The following is an 18,281-nucleotide window of genomic DNA, read 5'->3' on the forward strand; positions in this document are numbered from 1 at the left end:
GTCAAATATCTCCAACTGCCTACTATACATCTTGAACTGCACATCCCATAGATATCTTAAAATCATCATATCCAAAACGGACTTCATTAATTTTCCCCCCAAACCCTCCCTTATTCCAAACTTCCCAATTATCGTCTAGGGTAGTGGTATCAAATTCAAATAGAAATGGGGGCCATTAATTTGTACATAAATATCCCTGTAGGCTGAATACTGACTTAGTTTTAAAATGTAACATTATTATGTTTTATTGCATTTTTATTTATCTTGCTAACTATTTCCCGATTACATTTTAATCTAGTTTGGGTCACACTCAGGAATGTTGCAGGCTGTAAATGGCCTGCAAGCTGCATGTTGCACACTTCTGGTCTAAAGTACCAACGCCATCTTCCCATGTCTCTCCCCCCACCCCCTTCCAATCTGTTGCCAAGACCTATCAATTTCACCTTTGCAACATCTCTCTAAAACATACTGCCACTACCCTGGTACAGGCCCTCATCCCCTTGTGCTTAGGCTGGTTTACCTACCAGAAGCCTCTTCCCATTCAAGTACATTTTCCATTCAGCCACCAAAGTGATCTTCCTAAAGTGCTGGTCTGACCATGTCACTCCTCCCCACCCCCCCAATTTGGTCAACTCCAGTGACTTCCTATTACCTCTAGGATATAAGACAAAATCCTCTGCATGGTGTTCAAAGGCCTTCACAACCTAGGCATCCCCCTTCCTCTCCAGTCTTCTGACCACCTAATATTCCTCCATGTACTCTTCAATCCAGCAACACTGGCCACCTTGCTATTCCATGAACAGGACACTTCATCTCCTGACTGGGCATTTTCTCTGGCTGTCCCCCATGCCTAGAATGTTCTTTCGGCTTAACTCTGCCTACTGGTTTCCCTGGCTTCTTTCAAATCTCACCTACAGGAAGTCTTTCTGAATCCCATTAATTCTGGCTCCACCTCTCTGTTAATTAATTCCTACTCATGTATATAGTTTGTACGTATTTGTTTGCTTGTTGTCTCCCCATTAGATTGTGAGCTTGAGGGCAGAAACTGTCTTTTGCCTTCATTTGTATCCCCAATGTTTAGCACAGTGCCTGGGACCTGCTGGGTATTTAATAAATAAATACTGACTGACTGCCTCCTAGCAACTCAGGCTCACAACCTAGGTGTTACCCCTGCCTCCTCACTTTCTCTCACCCCCACGCTCCCTACAGCAGATTAGTGTGAAGTCCTTTCCTTTCTACCTTTACAACATCTCCTGTGTGCATCCTCGTCTCTGCTGACACTACTACCACCTTGGTGCAGGCCCTTATCCACTAATACCTGGACTATTGCAAGAGCCTGCTGGTTTCCCTGACTTGTTTCTCCCTAATCAAATCCCTTCTCAACTCTGCAGTTAAATAGATCATCTTAAAAAACTGCTCTGACCATATGACTTCCCTATTCAATAAACCCTAGGTGTTCCCTATTACCTCCAGAATAAAATATAAAATCCTCTGGCTTTTACAGGCCTCATAATCTGACCCTTTCCTACCTTTGTAGGCTTCTTATAGCTTAGTCTCTCCCCCTCCACCTAACTCTGTGAACCAGTGACATTGGTTTCCTTTACTTTTCTTCACTCCTAGGATTTTCACACGCTATCCCTTCGTGCTGGAATGCTCTCTCTCCCCGTCTGTGCATCCTGGTTTCCCTGCTTCCTTCAAGTCTCAACTAAAGCCCCATTTTCTGCAAAAGGCCTTTCCTAATCCTCCTTAATCTTAGTGCCTTCCCTATGAAACCACCCCTAATTATACTGTATATTTTTTGTTTGTGTATAGCTGTTTACATGTTGTCTCCCTCATTACACGGCTAGTTCCTTGAGAGCAGGGACTGTTCTTTGCCTCTTTTATATACCCAAAGCTTTGCACAGTGCCTGGCACATAGTAGGTGCTTAATGAATGCTAGCTGAAGGGCTACCTGAGCTCTTTTAGAGTAGAAACCGTCTTGCTTTTCTATATATTATCTCCAGAGCTTAGCACCACGCTTTGCAAACAGCAAGGGCTTAATAAATGCTTTTTTCATTCATTTGTTAAACTTGTTTTAAGTAGTGCTAGATGTTCACTCTTTCATCATTGAAGCAGCTCAGTACACAGTTGTTCTAATTTTACTGAAAGAATATAGACCTTTTAAGAGAGGGAAATATTTCATTCTGGACTTTTTAAAAAAAATTTTACACAACACTTGACACAAAGTGAGCATTTACTAGATGCTTTTTGACTGACTGCATACTATGTTTTCTCATTTTCATTTTTCTAGTTTTGTGATAATTTTGATTTTTGCTTTAGCAAGTTGATGTTCTGACTATCCTCAGAAGGCTGATTCAGGGACTGACTCCCACAGTAATAATGAGGCATTTCCTGTCTATTAAAATGTAATGAATTTAATTTTTCTGACATGATTAGGTGTTTACCATGTTCCAGATGAGGTTTTTTTTGGAGAAAACAGCCAAGATGTATAGGCAGGAGGCTCCTGGATAGTTTACAAGACTTTGTCTTCTCTTATTCCTTACTCTTGAAACATATTTTTATTTTCTAGAAAATAAATTTTATTGTTCTCTCATTTTTACATCACCCTGCTCTGAGACAGCCACTCCTTAAAATAAAGCATAGAAAAAGAAAAATCAATGAGCACAATTAGCCAATGCACTGAAGAAGGCTGATGTTACATTCAGGGCTTTGCACCAGTGGTCCCCCACTTCTTTGTTTTTTTGACTAAGCCTGTACATCACAATGTCACTGTACTCAGTTCCAATTGTTTTGCTATTATTCTTTCCATTTATGTTGCTGAAGTCATCATCTATACTGTTTTTCCTGTTTTTGCTCACTTGACTTTTCATCACTTCATACAAATCTTTCTGTGCTCCTCTGTATTCATCATGTTAATAGTTTCTTATAGCAAAGTAATATTGTATTACATAGATGTACCCTAATTTATTTAGCCATTACTGCACTGAGAGTCATCTACTTTTTGGCCAATTATTTGCTAGCATAAAAAATGCTGCTATAAATTTACTGGCATGTTTGGGGTGCTTCTTTTTGCCAGTGATGTCCTTAGGGTATATAACTAGCAGCGAAATTTCTGGATCAAAGGTATGGACATTTTCTTCACTTTCCTGAACCATATTTTCTTTCTTTTTTAAATTAATTTATTTTGATTTATCAACAATCACTTCTGAATCATATTTTCTAACATTCTTCACTGTCTTCCTCCATTTCTATCTGTTCACTGAAGTCACTGAGTAACTTCCTAAGTATATGTTGATTTAATTTAGAGGATTTATTGAGTTCGATGTAGAATTTCTCTATCTCCTCCTCCTCTGCCACAGATGTTGGTAAATAAGCTGTAATTATTTCATTGGTGGTTCTTTTTCAAATAGTTATCAAGAGCACTGTTGTACAAGAGGACCAAATACTCATCAACACACACACACACACACACACACACACACACACACACACACACACACACACACACAGAGTTTGTTTTGGATTTTAAATGCAAGGTAAAACCATTTCTGCCAGTTCTTCTATTTTTCTCTGCAAGGAGAGCCTGTGTGCCACCTTTGTATTTAATTGCAACTTCTAGTCTTCTGGATCCATTTATAGTGACAATGTGATATTGGTTATGATTTAGTTCCTCCAGTAGCACATCTACTTCTGGGCACTGGACAAAGAGCTTTCATATTCAGAATCCCAATAATGAATGTTCATAAAGTTTATAGATATTCTTAAAAGTGTAATTCTTAGCACATTCTGTCTCCTTTTCCAGGACTCTCCCATCATAAACGCATACGTGGAAGAGGCTGCACGAAGGCCATTTTGAAATTGTCTGTTTTACATGGTGTTATGGTCAAATAATTCACTATGAAATTGCCAGCCCTGTGAATACCTGTATTTAAGTGGGCTAATTCCAGGAAGACAGACAGAATGTTGCCAGGATCACCCTTGAAGTTTTTTCAGCAAGAAAGAATCTGTCAGACTTGTGCTCCACTGTCGTAGCCTTTGAGAACCCAAGGTCACCTTCAAGCGTGGTAAGGCATTAGAACAGAGCTTTGTGGACGTTACTGGGGCTCTGGGGCTTTGCTTAGTCTGTTCACGTATCTGAGAGTTTTCCTGCATTTTTCTTATGAGAGCTCCCTCCTTTCTCTGTTACTGTGTTGTCTCTTTATTTGACCTATTTCACGTTGCTCTGTGGCGAGGAAGGGAAGCTGGGCTTGGTTACAGCTGGTCACTCACCCATCTCGCAGAAGTGCAGCCTAACCTTCCCAAGGCACATCTCTGACATGTCACTTCAAAAACCTTCTAGCAACAAGTAACATGTACAAAGCACACTAATATCCACTACACAATGTAGTAATTAAAACTTTGCCAGATAGTGGAAGCGATAGGAGCAGTCAGTCTTTATACACTGCATGCATTTATGTTTTTAAATCTCTAACTTCAGAATAAGTATTAAGTCAAGTAACTTAATCCAAAAAGAGAGATGTAGACAGCATCCAAAATTATTATTAAGTGTTAGGAACTAATATGCCAATTTTATTTAAACCCTATATTTTGAAACATGGAGCTTAAATGGTAAAATGGTCACTTAGAGGCCAGGCTTTAGCTGAAAACAACCTGTTACTATGCAAGAGAAACCTCTGACACATGGAATAAAATGGAGCTGATAGAAATACGTTCAAGGACTGAAAGATTACAGTAGTTATATCTAAGTAGCAATTTCTATAGAGGAGGCTAACGCTTAAAGCTTTAATTTATACATTATTATGAATTTTGGCTTGATTTAAGCCAAGTCAAGCTACAGCCTTTTCAGTCATGTTTTTGGCCTAATAAAAGAAAGCATAAAGTCCTAATATTTTTCAGAGACCTGTATTTCAATGTATGTGGTGGGATGTGTATGGGGAAGGGGAGAGGTGAATGAAGGAAGAGAGACAAAGATTGTGGACAGGAGCATGTCAAGCAACAATTAACATTTATATAACATATTAGGTAAGGAAGGGGAGGGAGGGAGAAGGGAAAGGAGGGGGAAGAGGAGAGAGAGACAGAGAGAGCAAGGGGAAGAGGAGAAAGGGAGGGAGGACAGAGAGGGAGAAAACAGAGGAAGACAGAGGAGAAACAGGAGGGAGAAGGATAGAGAAAGGGAGAGAGGGAAGGAGAGAGATGAGGGAGGAAGAAGAACATTAACATACAAGAATGATAAGATGTGGAAAAAGGAAGCCAAAGTGTGGCTATAAGCACTACAAGTATTCCCACAATACCTGCTCACAAACTTTAAGAATTTTGCATGAGCTATGAGATGAATAACAAACCTCTGTTGATGAAAAGAGAAGCTCACATTTATATAAGTGCTTTATAGTTTACAAAGCATCTTCCTCACAAAATCTTATGAAACAGGTAATTCAGGTATTATTATCCCCATTTAATAGATGAGGAAACTAAGGCTCAGATGGGTTAAATAATTTGCCCATGGCCACAAAGCTTAGAAGGGACAAGGCTGCAACTAGAAGCCAGGTATTCTAACTCCAGGTAATTTGAATTTTTTTATGTAACCTGGAAAACTCATACTCAACTTGTGCTGGAGTCATCGCAGAAGCTGCAGGGTATCTTCTAAACTAGCTCAACCCATGAGTTATGATGGCCAGTAGCCAACAAGATAATGACTGGGGATTCCTGGGGACACCCGCTGGTCAGCGTCCTACTGATGGCCCACCACTAACCCGACTCCCTCTTTTCAATGAAGAGGGTGAGTTTGCCAATTTTAAGCATCCTTTCTTATCATCTGTGTATCCAACTATATATATTTAAACTATATATAAGTTAAACTATGTATAAGTATAGAGAAATGCCTGCCAAGGCAAAAAGAAGTGAACAGGGCAAAGTCAACATCAATGCAAGCTGGAGCGGAGCCTATTCATAGGCATGTCGTACTTCTTGTTCTGAGACAATCAGGAGTGCTTTTGGTTTCACAGGCTTGGCTGGAGAAGTAGGCACACAATCAATAATTGCATGTACACTGGAGGAATCGGTAGGACAATTTCAAGCCTTCCTTTCTTTAACACCTTTCCCAACCCCTCCATACAATCTCCAGTATTGGTGCTAAGCAAATGTACCCCAAACTAGTGATTATTTTAAATGACGTTCTCTGACGTAAATATTCCTTCCACTTTTCAGTTGTTCAATCATTTCAAATAATTTCTGAAATGTATTCAGTTTTAAAAATTATTATATTTCTTTAAATGAAGTATTCATTCCATCATGTGAAAACCAGGCCCATTTTCTTTTAGGTTTATCAGAAAACCCTCCAAATAGTAAAGAATTTGGAAGAGTAGCTACTTCAAAAAAGAACTTGATTTTTCATACTTGAGTTTCTGTTTTTCTATACTAAAGAAATGTACTGCTGGTACAGTTAAACTAAAATGAGACTGGAAAGTGATTAATGAAACCCCAAACTGTAGCTCTACTAGAAGACCATTCAGACATGGCTTATTTTGAGATATGCCCATCATTTACACTAAAATTAGATTTGACAAAAAGTTAGAAGTCATCATGAAAAACGATGGGTTTTATAAACACAAAATACTGCTCTATATTCATTAGTCATACATAAAACTACACAACTTGAATGCTGACAGGCAGCTCAGAGATAAGAACCAGGGCCCAGGTCTTTCAGCCCGTAGACAAGTGCTCTTACCATTACATACCATGCTTAGGCAAATCAAATGGCAGTATGTGGTGAGGACAGTGGTATCTGAGAATGGGATTTGGGTTTCTCGACCACGGATAAAATACAGAAATAATGGGCTGTGGGCCAGAGAAAAAGAGCATATGTAACAAAGACTAATACGAATCAAAAGGGCTTTAAATTGAAAAGGAAGAGGGAAGGAGCAAATTGCCCATACATATCCACAGAGATCACAAAGCCTAAGTGCAAGGGTGGAACAACAGTGAGAGCCACCTCCAGAAGCCAACAGACAATAAAATTCAAGAAAGGAGTCAGCGATAAAACCTGAAACCCTGGGCACCTAAATGCAAACAGGCAAATCATGGGTAACAAACAAGAACTAGACATGTTAACTGGAAGAGGGAAATTGGATCTAACAGGTGACTGGAATATGGCTCTGGAAGAATAGATCTTATTACAAAGGAAGAGGATGGGTAAAAAGAGGTAGAGGTAGAACAAATATACTCCAAATGCATACATGGCAGACAAAAAGACTGACCTCATAGACAAATTAGAGGAGCAAGGAAATTACCTCTTGAATTTATGGGTAGGGGAAGAATTCATGATCAAAGAAGAGAGAGTATCACAGAAGAGAAAAGACAATTTGGATTACATAAAATTTATAATGTTTTTGAACAAACAAAACTAATATAGCTAAAATTATAAAAAGATAGTAGGTAAATGGGAAAAATCTTTGCAACATTTCACTTAAAAAGGGTCTCATTTCCAAGATATACAAGAAACTAATTTATAAGAATAAGAGCCCTTCCCCAATTGGTAAAAGGTCAAAGGATATAAACAGGAAGTTTTCTAAGGAAAAAATCCAAACACTCAACAATCATAAGAAAAAATGCTCCAAATCCCTAAAAATTAAAGAAATGCAAATTAAAGTAACTCTGAGGTTCTGCTTTACATCCATCAGAATGGAAAAATTGAAAGAAAAAAAGGAAAATAAATTTTGGAGGAGCTGTGGGAAGACAGACATATTCATAATACACTGTTGGTAGAGCTGTGAATTGGTCTAGCTATCCTGGAAAGCAATTTGAAACTATGTCTTATGTCTTCAAATTTCCTAAACTATGCATACCCAGCAATACCACTATGTCTATACCCCAAAGAGACTGAATAAAAAGGATAAGGATCAACATGTATGAAAATATTTAAAGCAGTCCTTTTCGTGGTGGCAAAGAATGGGAAACTAATGGGAACTGGGGAATGGCTGAACAAATTATGATATTTGGATATAATGTAATATTATTGTGCTGTAAGAAATGATGAAAGTGGTAGTTTCAGGGTAAAGCTGAGAAGACACGTATGTATAAACTAATGCAGAATGAAATGTGCAGAACCAAGAGAACAATTTATAAAATAGCAAAAACACTAGGAGCAGCTAGGTGGCCCAGTAGATACAGCACCGGCCCTGGATTCAGGAGGACCTGAGTTCAAATCTGGCCTCAGACACATAACACTTACTAGCTGTGTAACCCTGGGCAAGTCACTTAACCCCACTGCCTAACCAAAAAAACCCCAAAACACTGTAAAGATAAACAACTTTGAATGACTTAAGAACTCTGATCAATGCAATGACCAACCATGATTTTCTGAGGAATGATGATGTAGCATGCTACCCACCTCCTGAGAGAGAGGTGATAGATTCAGGATATAGATTGGGATATATCTTTTGGACACGGCCAATGTGGGAATTTGTTTTGCTTGACTATGCATATTTGTTACAAATGTTTTGTTTTTCCTTTTTATCAATGGGGATGGGTGAGAGGGAGAGAAAATAGATTCTTGTTAACTGGAAATGAGTTAAATTAAGTTTTTTAAAGAAAGATACATTCATGTAAGGAAGTCCAGGAACCAGAGGTAGGCAAGCATGGTGGTAAATATTTGGTTGATGATAAAAAGACACAGAAATAAAAGCAACATAGTTATCACAGAAGCATACTATAGACCAGCTGTGTCTAGAAATGGGGGTTGTTAAACAATATATTTAGGACCCCTGTGAGGTATATGCTGACTTAGTTGAAAATGCAATATTAGCTATGTTTTATTGTCTTTTTACTTATTTTGTTAAATATTTCCCAATTACATTTCAATCAGTCCGGGCCACACTCAGGAGTGTTTTGGACTCCACCTTTGGGCTGTATGTTTGACACCTCTCCTACAGACTGTAAGGAAGAAATAAAAATACCAGAGAACATTAAGGTCTGAGAGGAGATCTCTCCACTTACTGCTTTTCTAACTCAAAACTTCACCCATTTTTTTCCCCTTGCTGTCACTGAAGAAAAACTATCTTTTCCATCCAAATCTAACTCCTTCCCCTCATGGCCTTGATTCCATTATCTCCTGCCTGTCGCAGAAGCCTAACGGTAACTAGTCCTCACCTTTGTTGTTCACCTTTAATTCTTTCCTCTCTCTTGGTTCTTTCTTCTGTGTCTGCAAATATGTTTATTACTCCTGAACCCCATAAATCATCTCCCCTCAAACTTGTAACCAGTTCTAGCTATCTCCTTTGTCCCTTTACTAAAAACAACTTTGGGAGTATTCTACACTGTCTGCCCTCACTGCTTTTCTACCCACTCCTAAAACTCATGAAATGTGGCTTCCTCTTCTCCCTGAAACTGTTCTCTCAAAGGTCACCAACAACCTTCTACAGCAATAGCAAAAACCCAGTGGTCTTTCATTGTACTCCTCTTTCTTGACTTCACAGAAACATGTGATATTATTGATCATTCCTTCCTTTTTATCTCACTTAATAAGGGACTTATATATAAGGAGGTATACTGGCATTTGAGGCCTAGTATGATTTAAGTGATACCCACCTGCCTTTCCAACTTTACCATCCCCTATTCCCTTTTATGTATTCCGTGCTTCAGCCAAATTAGTCTAAATGCTGTTCCCCAAACATCTTTTTGTTTCTTGGCACAGTGTCTCTGCTCAACATAGTGCTTCTACCTTGAATGACCTTTTGATTCAGTTCTATATAGTCAAGTCAGAGGCTGGCAGGATAAAGGTGTTTATGAATACAAAAGGATATATAATATGATTACTGCTCTCAAGTAGCTATCAATCCACTGAGTAGAAAGAATAGACACACAAAAATATAACAACATAAGACAAGAGGTGGTAAATTCCAAATGAGTGATACAGACAATACGTGTGACAGCAGATTTAGGGAAGGAGATCACTTGGGCTGTAGGGGTCAGTGATGGTTTTATGGAGGAGGTGGTCACTTCAGGTGGCATAAATAGCATGAGCAAAGGCATGGAGGCGTCAATATTTATAACGAGGTAACAAGAGCGCAAACTGGAGAGTTGGTTGGGGCCATACTGGAGAAGATACTGGATGGACAATAGAAGCTTGGAATTCAGCTTAAAGATCGTGAGAAGTTTCTGAATACAAAAGTGAGACAATAAAAAAATGTGTCTGAGGAAGATTAAACGGTGGGTAGGATATCTTAGAGGTAGGAACCAATTCGAATTAGACTGATGAGGGAGAAGACTATCAAGATGGTCTGGATGTACAGAAATAGAGATCTGGATAATGGTGGTGGTACCAGGAACAAAGAGGAAGGCCTATTCAAAGAACATTTTAAAAGTAAAAACTGACAGGACTTGACAAGACTAACTATATTTCAAAGGGAAAAAAAAGGAATGTAGCCTCCAGGAAGTGAGTTGAGAATTTCCTTTCCTAGTGGTTCAGGTCTCTTAATGCTGAAGTCTGATCCCTCCATCCCTCTCCACTTTTCTTTTAGGTACTCCTATTGACTTCAGAAGCTTAGCAGAGAGGAAATGTGAACCATGAAATCTCTTGCTACTTGCAAATAAAGAATGTGGTCTAAAGAGGATTCAGAATTGCACCTAATTAGAAATTATGTTAATGAAAGGTAGCATGGTGGCAAGGAAGGTAAGATATGTTTTATGCTTTAAATATATCCTTTTTTTTTTACAGCATCCCTGGGTCTTTCTTAGTCAATAATTAGGCATAAAACATAACCTATCTCCAAGTATCTTGGATTTTCCTGCCTTATAAAGTAATTGTTCTGGATGTAGTCTTCTGTCCTATAAAAAAGAAGCTATCTAATGCACCTAACATAAATAGCTGAATACCAAGTGACCTCCTTAGATCTATTTAGAGGATTCCCTCTCACTCTAGTATACAGATTTAGATTTTTAAAAAGTATTATCAATCAACCTTTTTCCTCCCAATTTGCATATATGTTCCACCATAAATATATATATTTCTGTTAATTACTAGTTGGGTTATTTTACTGCTGACAATGTTATAATAAACTGCCTTTTAAGTTCATTAAATAGCAAAGGTGCAAAATGAGACCCCAGGGTTTTATAAACCGCTCTGTTACCACAGTGATTCTGGATTTCCTGGCAGCAAGCCTGTACCTTTGTTAAGCTGTGCCTTCACATGATTAGTCCAGCTTTACATTTATTATGTACGAAGTTTATAGCTATTTACATGTTGCTTCCCCAGTTAGAATGTAAGCTCCTCATGGGCAGAGACTGCTTTTGCCTTTCTTTGTATCCCTCATCAGCGCTTCTTACAGTGCACGGCACATAATAAGCACTGTATAAATGCCTGCTGACTGATCCATCTTACCGTCTTCAGCAATGACGGTCAGTGTTACAGTGATGCCGGCATCTTTGATGAGCTGTACAATGTTATCATGGGAGAGTTCAATGATGGACTTCCCATTCACTGCAGAGATCCGATCTCCCACTTTCAGTTTCCCACAGCGATCTGCTGGACTTCCTTCAATGACACGTCCAATTTTATGAGGAATCACTGTGAAATCAAGAAAATGCATTTCAGCTTTCAGAAGTATCTGGTAAATTCTTGAAGATGCATCTAATACCACAAAGAATTCTGATTGGTGGCTACTAATCAGAAATCCTGGTACAGTGAACAGGTTGGCCTTCTAACCCAAATATTCAGCACCAAAAGGCAGGTTACAAGGAAATTTGCTGGTTTTATTTACCTGACGGTCACAATTCAGTAATTTAAAACTCCAGAAGCCTAGTGAAAAGTAGGCAAATAAATATATAAAACTAAGATTTTCAGATTAATTGTGATGCCCATAAAAGAGGTAGTTCTTTAGAGGGTCAAGGGTAGAGCAAGGATAGAAAGCAAAATGACTGGGAAACACATTAGTTCTGGTGTTCAATCACTTCTCACTGAACTATGCTCAGAGGGAAAGAAGCATAAAGCTGAATCAAAGACACTGTCAAAAGAAAATTCCCTGCAGTGCTACTCTATCACTGGAGATAGTCATATGTGAATGGCATTTGTTGGAGATTTTCTATATAGCCTCTGAAGCTCCTTCCAAATCTGAGATTCTGAATATAGTTGCTTGGAGAAGATGTGTGCACTTAGTGAAGAGAGCTTAAATTGAAGGTGGAGTGGGGGGTAGGATAATAGTTCACATATACCTACCAAGGCAGAGACCACAGACACTAGCAGATAGGACACAGGGAGACAAGCAGTAGAAAAGGGCTGGTACTAAACACTTTGGGCTCCCAACAGATGAAGCTCTTCCTGAAAAGGAGGTGGGTGAACCACCTAGGGAAGGAATTGATGCTTGTTCTCCAAAGAATGATGAGGAGAACCGACAAACTCTTTCCAGTGAGAGATCATTCACTAAGAGTCAGAGGATAGAGAGACAAATAGTGGTGGTGCTCTCTGCTAACCTGGTAACAACAACAGTGGTGTCTACTGGCTTCCTGGGGCATACATTCACAATATGGAAAACCTCTCAAGATTCATCAAATCAGACAACAAATAGCCACTCTTCATGGTTCGTGTGAGCACAAATAACATGACAAGAAGTAACGTAGAAAGTGCTATCAGAGATAATGAAGACTTGGGCAAGAGACTCAAGATTCACACAGCTGGTGCTATCACAGTTACCAATCAATGGCAAGGTCTTCAAAGGATAAAGGCAGATTTGGGAAGTAAATAACAGATGTAGGGGATGACAGACTCCTGCAGGGAAAGTGTCATAACTATAGCTAGGGGAAGAATTCTTAACCAAACCAGAGACAGAAATGATCACAGAGAAAAAATAGATGATTCCTATTACACAAACTTGAAAATCTTTAACAGTAACAAAACCAATGAAACTATGTTGCATCACATATCTCAGATAAGGGTCTACTATCCAATATATAAAGGGAACTAATGCAAATCTATCACCTTAAAATTCATTTCCCAATGGATAAGAAAGAAGTCAAAGAATGTGAACAAATACATTTCAAAAGAGAATTTCAAACTATTAACAATGGTTTCAAATCATTAATAATGAACAATAACATCACAGCTAACATTGATATAGCACTTACCATCATTTTACACCTTTCTGAGAGTTCAATCAATGTTAAGATTTATGATAGAGAAGAAGTAGAAGCTAGATATAATCTGATATACATCCTAAGGTTCACAAAGGCAGATTTAAAATGTTTCTGAAATGGACAGGCAGGTCTCATAGTCTAAAATTCTACAAGGGGAAGTCAGTCTAGGGGGAATGACATCTCAAGAAAGATGGAAGGAAGGGGCAGCTAGATGGCACAGTGGATAGAGCACTGGCTCTGGAGTCAGGAGGACCTGAGTTCAAATCCGACCTCAGACACTTGACACCTACTAGCTGTGTGATCCTGGGCAAGTCACTTAACCCCAGTGCCTAGCAAAAACAAACAAATAAAGATGGAAGGAAGAGGCTTTTTTTTAAGGCAATTGGGGTTAAGTGACTTGCCCAGGGTCACACAGCTAGTACGTGTTAAGTGTTTGGTCTGAGGCCGGATTTGAACTCAGGTCCTCCTGACTTCAGGGCCAGTGCTCTATCCATTGTGCCACCTAGCTGCCCCTGAAGGAAGAGGCTCTTCAGCTGAATCTTGAAGAAAGCCAGAGAAGTTAAGAGGTAGTGGTGAGAAGGTAGTATATCCCAAGTATTGGGGAGTTAGTGAAAGGGAAGGATTTGGGAAATAGAGTATTATATGTAAGGAACAGCAAGGCCAGTGTTGCTGGATCAAAGTGTACGAAGACAGAGTGTGAGAAAACTGGAAAGGTAAGAAGGGGCTAGGTTGTAAAGGAGATTTTGACTTTGACCCTTGAGGTAAACAGGGAGCCAGTGGAGTTTACTGAAGAGAGGAGATAGGATCAGATCTGGAACCTGCCTAGAGGATGGACCAGGAGTAACCAAAGGCAGGGACATCAACTAGGAGGCTCCTTTAAAAATGCAGACATAGGATGATAAGGGTCTGCACTGGGGCAGTAGTTGAGTGAGTGAGGGAAGGTAGAAGGGACAAGATTTAGCAACAGAAAGGATCTGTGGTGTGTGATTGAGAATCTGAGAACGACACTGAGGTTCTAAAACTGGATCACTAGAAGGATGGTGGTATCCTCAACTGTGGTAGTTTGAAAGAGATTTGGAAGGGATTGAGGGGAAAGAGAATGAGGTCTGTTTTAGACATGTTGTGTCTGAACAGTATGTCCAGTAGGCAATTCATGAGGCAAGACTGGAGGTCAGGAGAGAAGTTCGGGATGGACAGATAAAGCTGAGAACCACCTGCATAGAGGTGATAACTGAACCCAATGGGAGTGGCCAAGTAAAACAGTAGAGGGAAATGAGAAGACCAAGGGCAGGTCCTTGTCGGGTACTCATAGTTAGCAGGTTTGAAGAGTCTGCAAAGGAAACGGTGATGGAGCTGTCAGAAAGGTAGGAAGAGCACCAGGACAGCAGTGCCACAATAACCAAGAGAAAAGAGAGGATCCAGGGAAAGAGGATGGGTGACAGTGTCCAAGACTGCAGAGAGGTGAAGAACGATGAGGAATGAGAAAAAGCCATCGGATTTGGCAACTGCAAGACCGTTAGTAATGTGGCAGCCAGACTGCAGAGAGTTTAGAACTGGGTGATAGGACTGGAAGTGGAGGCACTTATTGTAGATGGTTTTCTCAAGGACTTTAGCCATGACAGGGAGGAAAGATTGGGGCTTGTAAGATCCAAGGGAGGGCTTTTTGAAGATAGAGGAGGAGCCAGGGGCACGTTTGTAGGTAGCAGAGAAACAGCCGACAGACTGAAGATTAGTGAGAATATGGAGATGGTGGGGTTGGTAATTGTCTGGAGAAGACAGAAGGGGATGGGATCAAAGGGGCATGTAGAAAGATTAGCCTTGGCAAGGAGCAGGGATGTTTCTTCATGTGAGATAGGGTGGAGGAGAAAGTGGGGGAACACATCTAAGTGACTTCAGAAGTAGAGAAGAAGAGAGAGCTCTTGGTGAACAGCCTCAATCATTTCATTAAAGTAGGAGGCAAAGTTCTTAGCTGGGGCGGTGGAGGGAGAAGGTGCCACAGGGTGTTTGAAGAGGGATGAAAAATGTTTGCAAAGGCTGCTGCGGTGAGGGACATGATGAGTTGATTAGACAGTGTAAAAGGATGGCCTTCCTGCAGTGAGGGCCCAGTGGAGATTATGTAACATAAATTTGTGCTGGACTGAGTCAGCACGGTGTTGAGACTTTCTTTAGTTCCATCTGGCAGGACGTGAATAGGAGCAAAGGCAGCAGATTGTGGAAGTAATCCAAGGCTAGTGTTTGGCAAGGCATAACTGGTGACAGAAGGGGGCAAAGGACTTGAATATAAGATGTAACTGGCTCACCAAGGAGTTGAGAGAGGGAAGGGAGGAGAGTGTAGCCAGCACAAGAACGATGGCTTGGAAAAGTACTGAGAAACATAGGGATTGGAGGGAATGGTAAAAAATGATGATCAGATAAAGGAACTCTGGTTTTCATGAACATGCCAGTGGTACACTGGGAGGCGATGGCAAGATCAACAGTATGACCAGTTTTAGCAGAACTCTCAAAGCAGAGAGTATCAAGATCAAAAAAGGTCTTATTTTTCAGGTAGAACGGGCACTGGTATCCCACACACAGCAGAGACATGGTCTTGGGAGATGCTCTCTCTTAGTGGGTAGAAAGATGATGACCAGGCAAAGGAGACTGAGAACAAATGGTTAGACAGGCAAGAGGAGAACCCAGAGACAGCAGCGTCATAGAAGTCAAGGGGACGAGAGAGTAATCGGAAGGAGGGAACACCTTTCAGTGCCAGAACCTGCAGAGAGGTCGAGCAGAATGTGGACAGAGAAGAAGCCCTGTGCTCAGTAGTTAAGTGGTGATTGACAACACTAGGAAAGCACTTTCCAGGAAAGTGGTGGGGTCAGAGAGAGGAGGAGGCGAGGAAAAGGAGGCAATGAGTGTCTGCTGCTGTTTTTTAAATGTATGAGGACATTTAACATTTTATGGAGTAGACAAGTTAAGCCAGAATTTAGAAGAATTTTTAAAAACATCAGTCATAAATTCAGAAAAATATGTGCCAAAGTCACAAGAAATATGAATTTGTTACAAATAAGTATAACCTATCTTTAGAAAAAACATGGTCTTACCTTCCTAGGAAAATCAAGTGTCTCATCAACTACTCTTCAGAAACACAATTAGCTTTTCCCATCTACGCCTATCCAATGTAAAATGGCATCAAGATGTTGCACTACAATTCTGTTACTTTCTATTTGTAGGTCTAAAGAAGAGTGTCTATATTTTTTCAACTACTTTACTTAAAATAATTAAAAAATTAATATCCAAAGACCTGAGTCTGTCCTAGAAGATACATGGATAATTTGCAGGACAGTTTTACTGTGCTTGGTTGGTCCACTAAGTTCGAAGATAGATTTACCAGATGTACCATTTAACATGGATATGAATAAAGCAGCACACATAGTACAATGGAGAGAATACTATATTTGATAAAGATGTCAAGTTCAAATCCTACTTCTGTTATTATCTATATGGTCTTGGTCAAATTATTTAACTGACACTCAGTGTCCTCATCTATAAAATGAGGCATTTACATTCTTTTTTTGGGGGGGAGGGGAGGGAAATTGGGGTTTTTGAAGCAAGTGACTTGCCCTAGGTCACACAGTTAGTAAGTATCCGAGGCCAGGTTTGAATTCAGGTCCTCGTGACTCCAGGGCCATTGCTCTATCCACTGTGCCACCTAGCTGTCCCTAAAATGAAGCATGTGGACAAGATGACTTCCAAAGTTCCAATGAGCTCTTCAGAGTTTCACTCACCTCTGGCCTAAATCTATTTGGGAGTTAACTGCTCAGCTGCCTTCTGTGCTCTTTATGTTCCTTTCTATGCAAAGACTCTCTTTTTTGCAATAGTTTTAAATGTCTCTTTCAAAGAATTAGTTTTACAAAACTAGATTGAAAGCACATAGTGAAAGAGCAGCACCATACACCTCTGAGGTGTTAGAAAAATTTGCACGGTAAGCAAAAAGGACTGAGATATTTAATCTTAAACAGAAGCCTAAACATTCCATTCTCCTAGCATTGTTTATGCAATATGATCCCGTGGAAACAAGAGGACACTGGCTCAACATTCTTGACTTCTAAAAACAGAAGAACTCTAAAAACAGAAATCACATTCACCCTCCTTCCATTTGCAATAGCATTAAGGCATTGGATTCACCTTCATTTCTTGGGTCAAGGAAGAAGGCTGTTGGCCAAGCTGCCTGGATGCTAATGCCACCAGAAACACATTTTTAATGGAAAAATATTAGAGCACAAGGTTTTGGAAGCTTTGGCTGAAGCCATGACATTTCCCCATGCACATCTGAAAAAGGTGTAGTCTTGAATGTTTTTATGCTTTGCAGTAATGATAATTATTTTCTGGACTAAATCTTTTTTGGTTTATTTAATCATGCCCACCCACATAACACATAGTTCCTTCTCCTAGGATAAACTCATCACTTCTAATCTCCCTACCATGCTTCTAACTCAAGCCTTGATTGATACCACCTCCCTCAGCCTCCTCTCCCCATGATTGCAGGGTGGTAGGACTGAGTACCAAGCTCTTCCCAATGCCTTCCTTTATAGAAGGCAAAAACTGGACTCTTAGCTCACTCCACTTTGTATCTTCTACTCTGCCTTGTTTCAACTCCATGGAAGAAGATACCCCTGAGCAGGGTAGCTCCTGGTCTCCTAACCTTCCCCTCACCCTTGCTCTCCTGCCTCCATCTGTGTGTTGTCTCCCTCTTTCAGAGAGACAATAAGCTCCTAGAAGGCAGGGACGATCTTTCTTTTTAGTCACTGTATGCCCAGTACTAGGCACAGTGCCTGGCACATAGTAGAAACTTAATACATGTTCAGTGGATTGGACTGGAAACCTCTCTATGAGGAGGTAATATCTAACATCAGAGTGACCACCAACTAAACACAACATCATTTGGGGAAGGATTCTTGCACAGTCTGTAGATGACATTTATCAACTAGCATTTCACTGAAGTTATCAACTCATATTTTATACCATAACTAGAAATCTTGAATACTTTATAAAATTCATCAACAACCTGAGACTAATTTACTATTCAGGCTGATAATTAATGAGCTGCAAACACTCATTTCCTACTGCACATTAGCTGCTGCTTCAATTTTACATTTTAATTGGGTTTTCTTTCCCAC

The 18,281-nt window shown here is 39.9% G+C and overlaps 1 protein-coding gene across 3 annotated transcripts in view; it reads right to left on the reverse strand.

The window, feature by feature from the left end:
• The window catches only part of MAGI3 (membrane associated guanylate kinase, WW and PDZ domain containing 3), a 219,012-nt gene that overhangs the window by 17,636 nt on the left and 183,095 nt on the right, over positions 1-18,281 (reverse strand). For all 3 annotated transcript variants that reach the window (XM_021002032.2, XM_021002026.2, XM_021002040.2), the window contains one exon: positions 11,375-11,560. In XM_021002032.2, coding sequence (XP_020857691.1) covers positions 11,375-11,560 — 186 coding nt within the window. The remainder of the gene's footprint in view (positions 1-11,374; positions 11,561-18,281) is intronic.

This window comes from Phascolarctos cinereus, unplaced genomic scaffold (genome assembly GCF_003287225.1).
Source record: "Phascolarctos cinereus isolate Bilbo 61053 unplaced genomic scaffold, phaCin_HiC Scaffold_5;HRSCAF=322, whole genome shotgun sequence".
Classification (NCBI taxonomy): Eukaryota; Metazoa; Chordata; class Mammalia; order Diprotodontia; family Phascolarctidae; genus Phascolarctos; species Phascolarctos cinereus.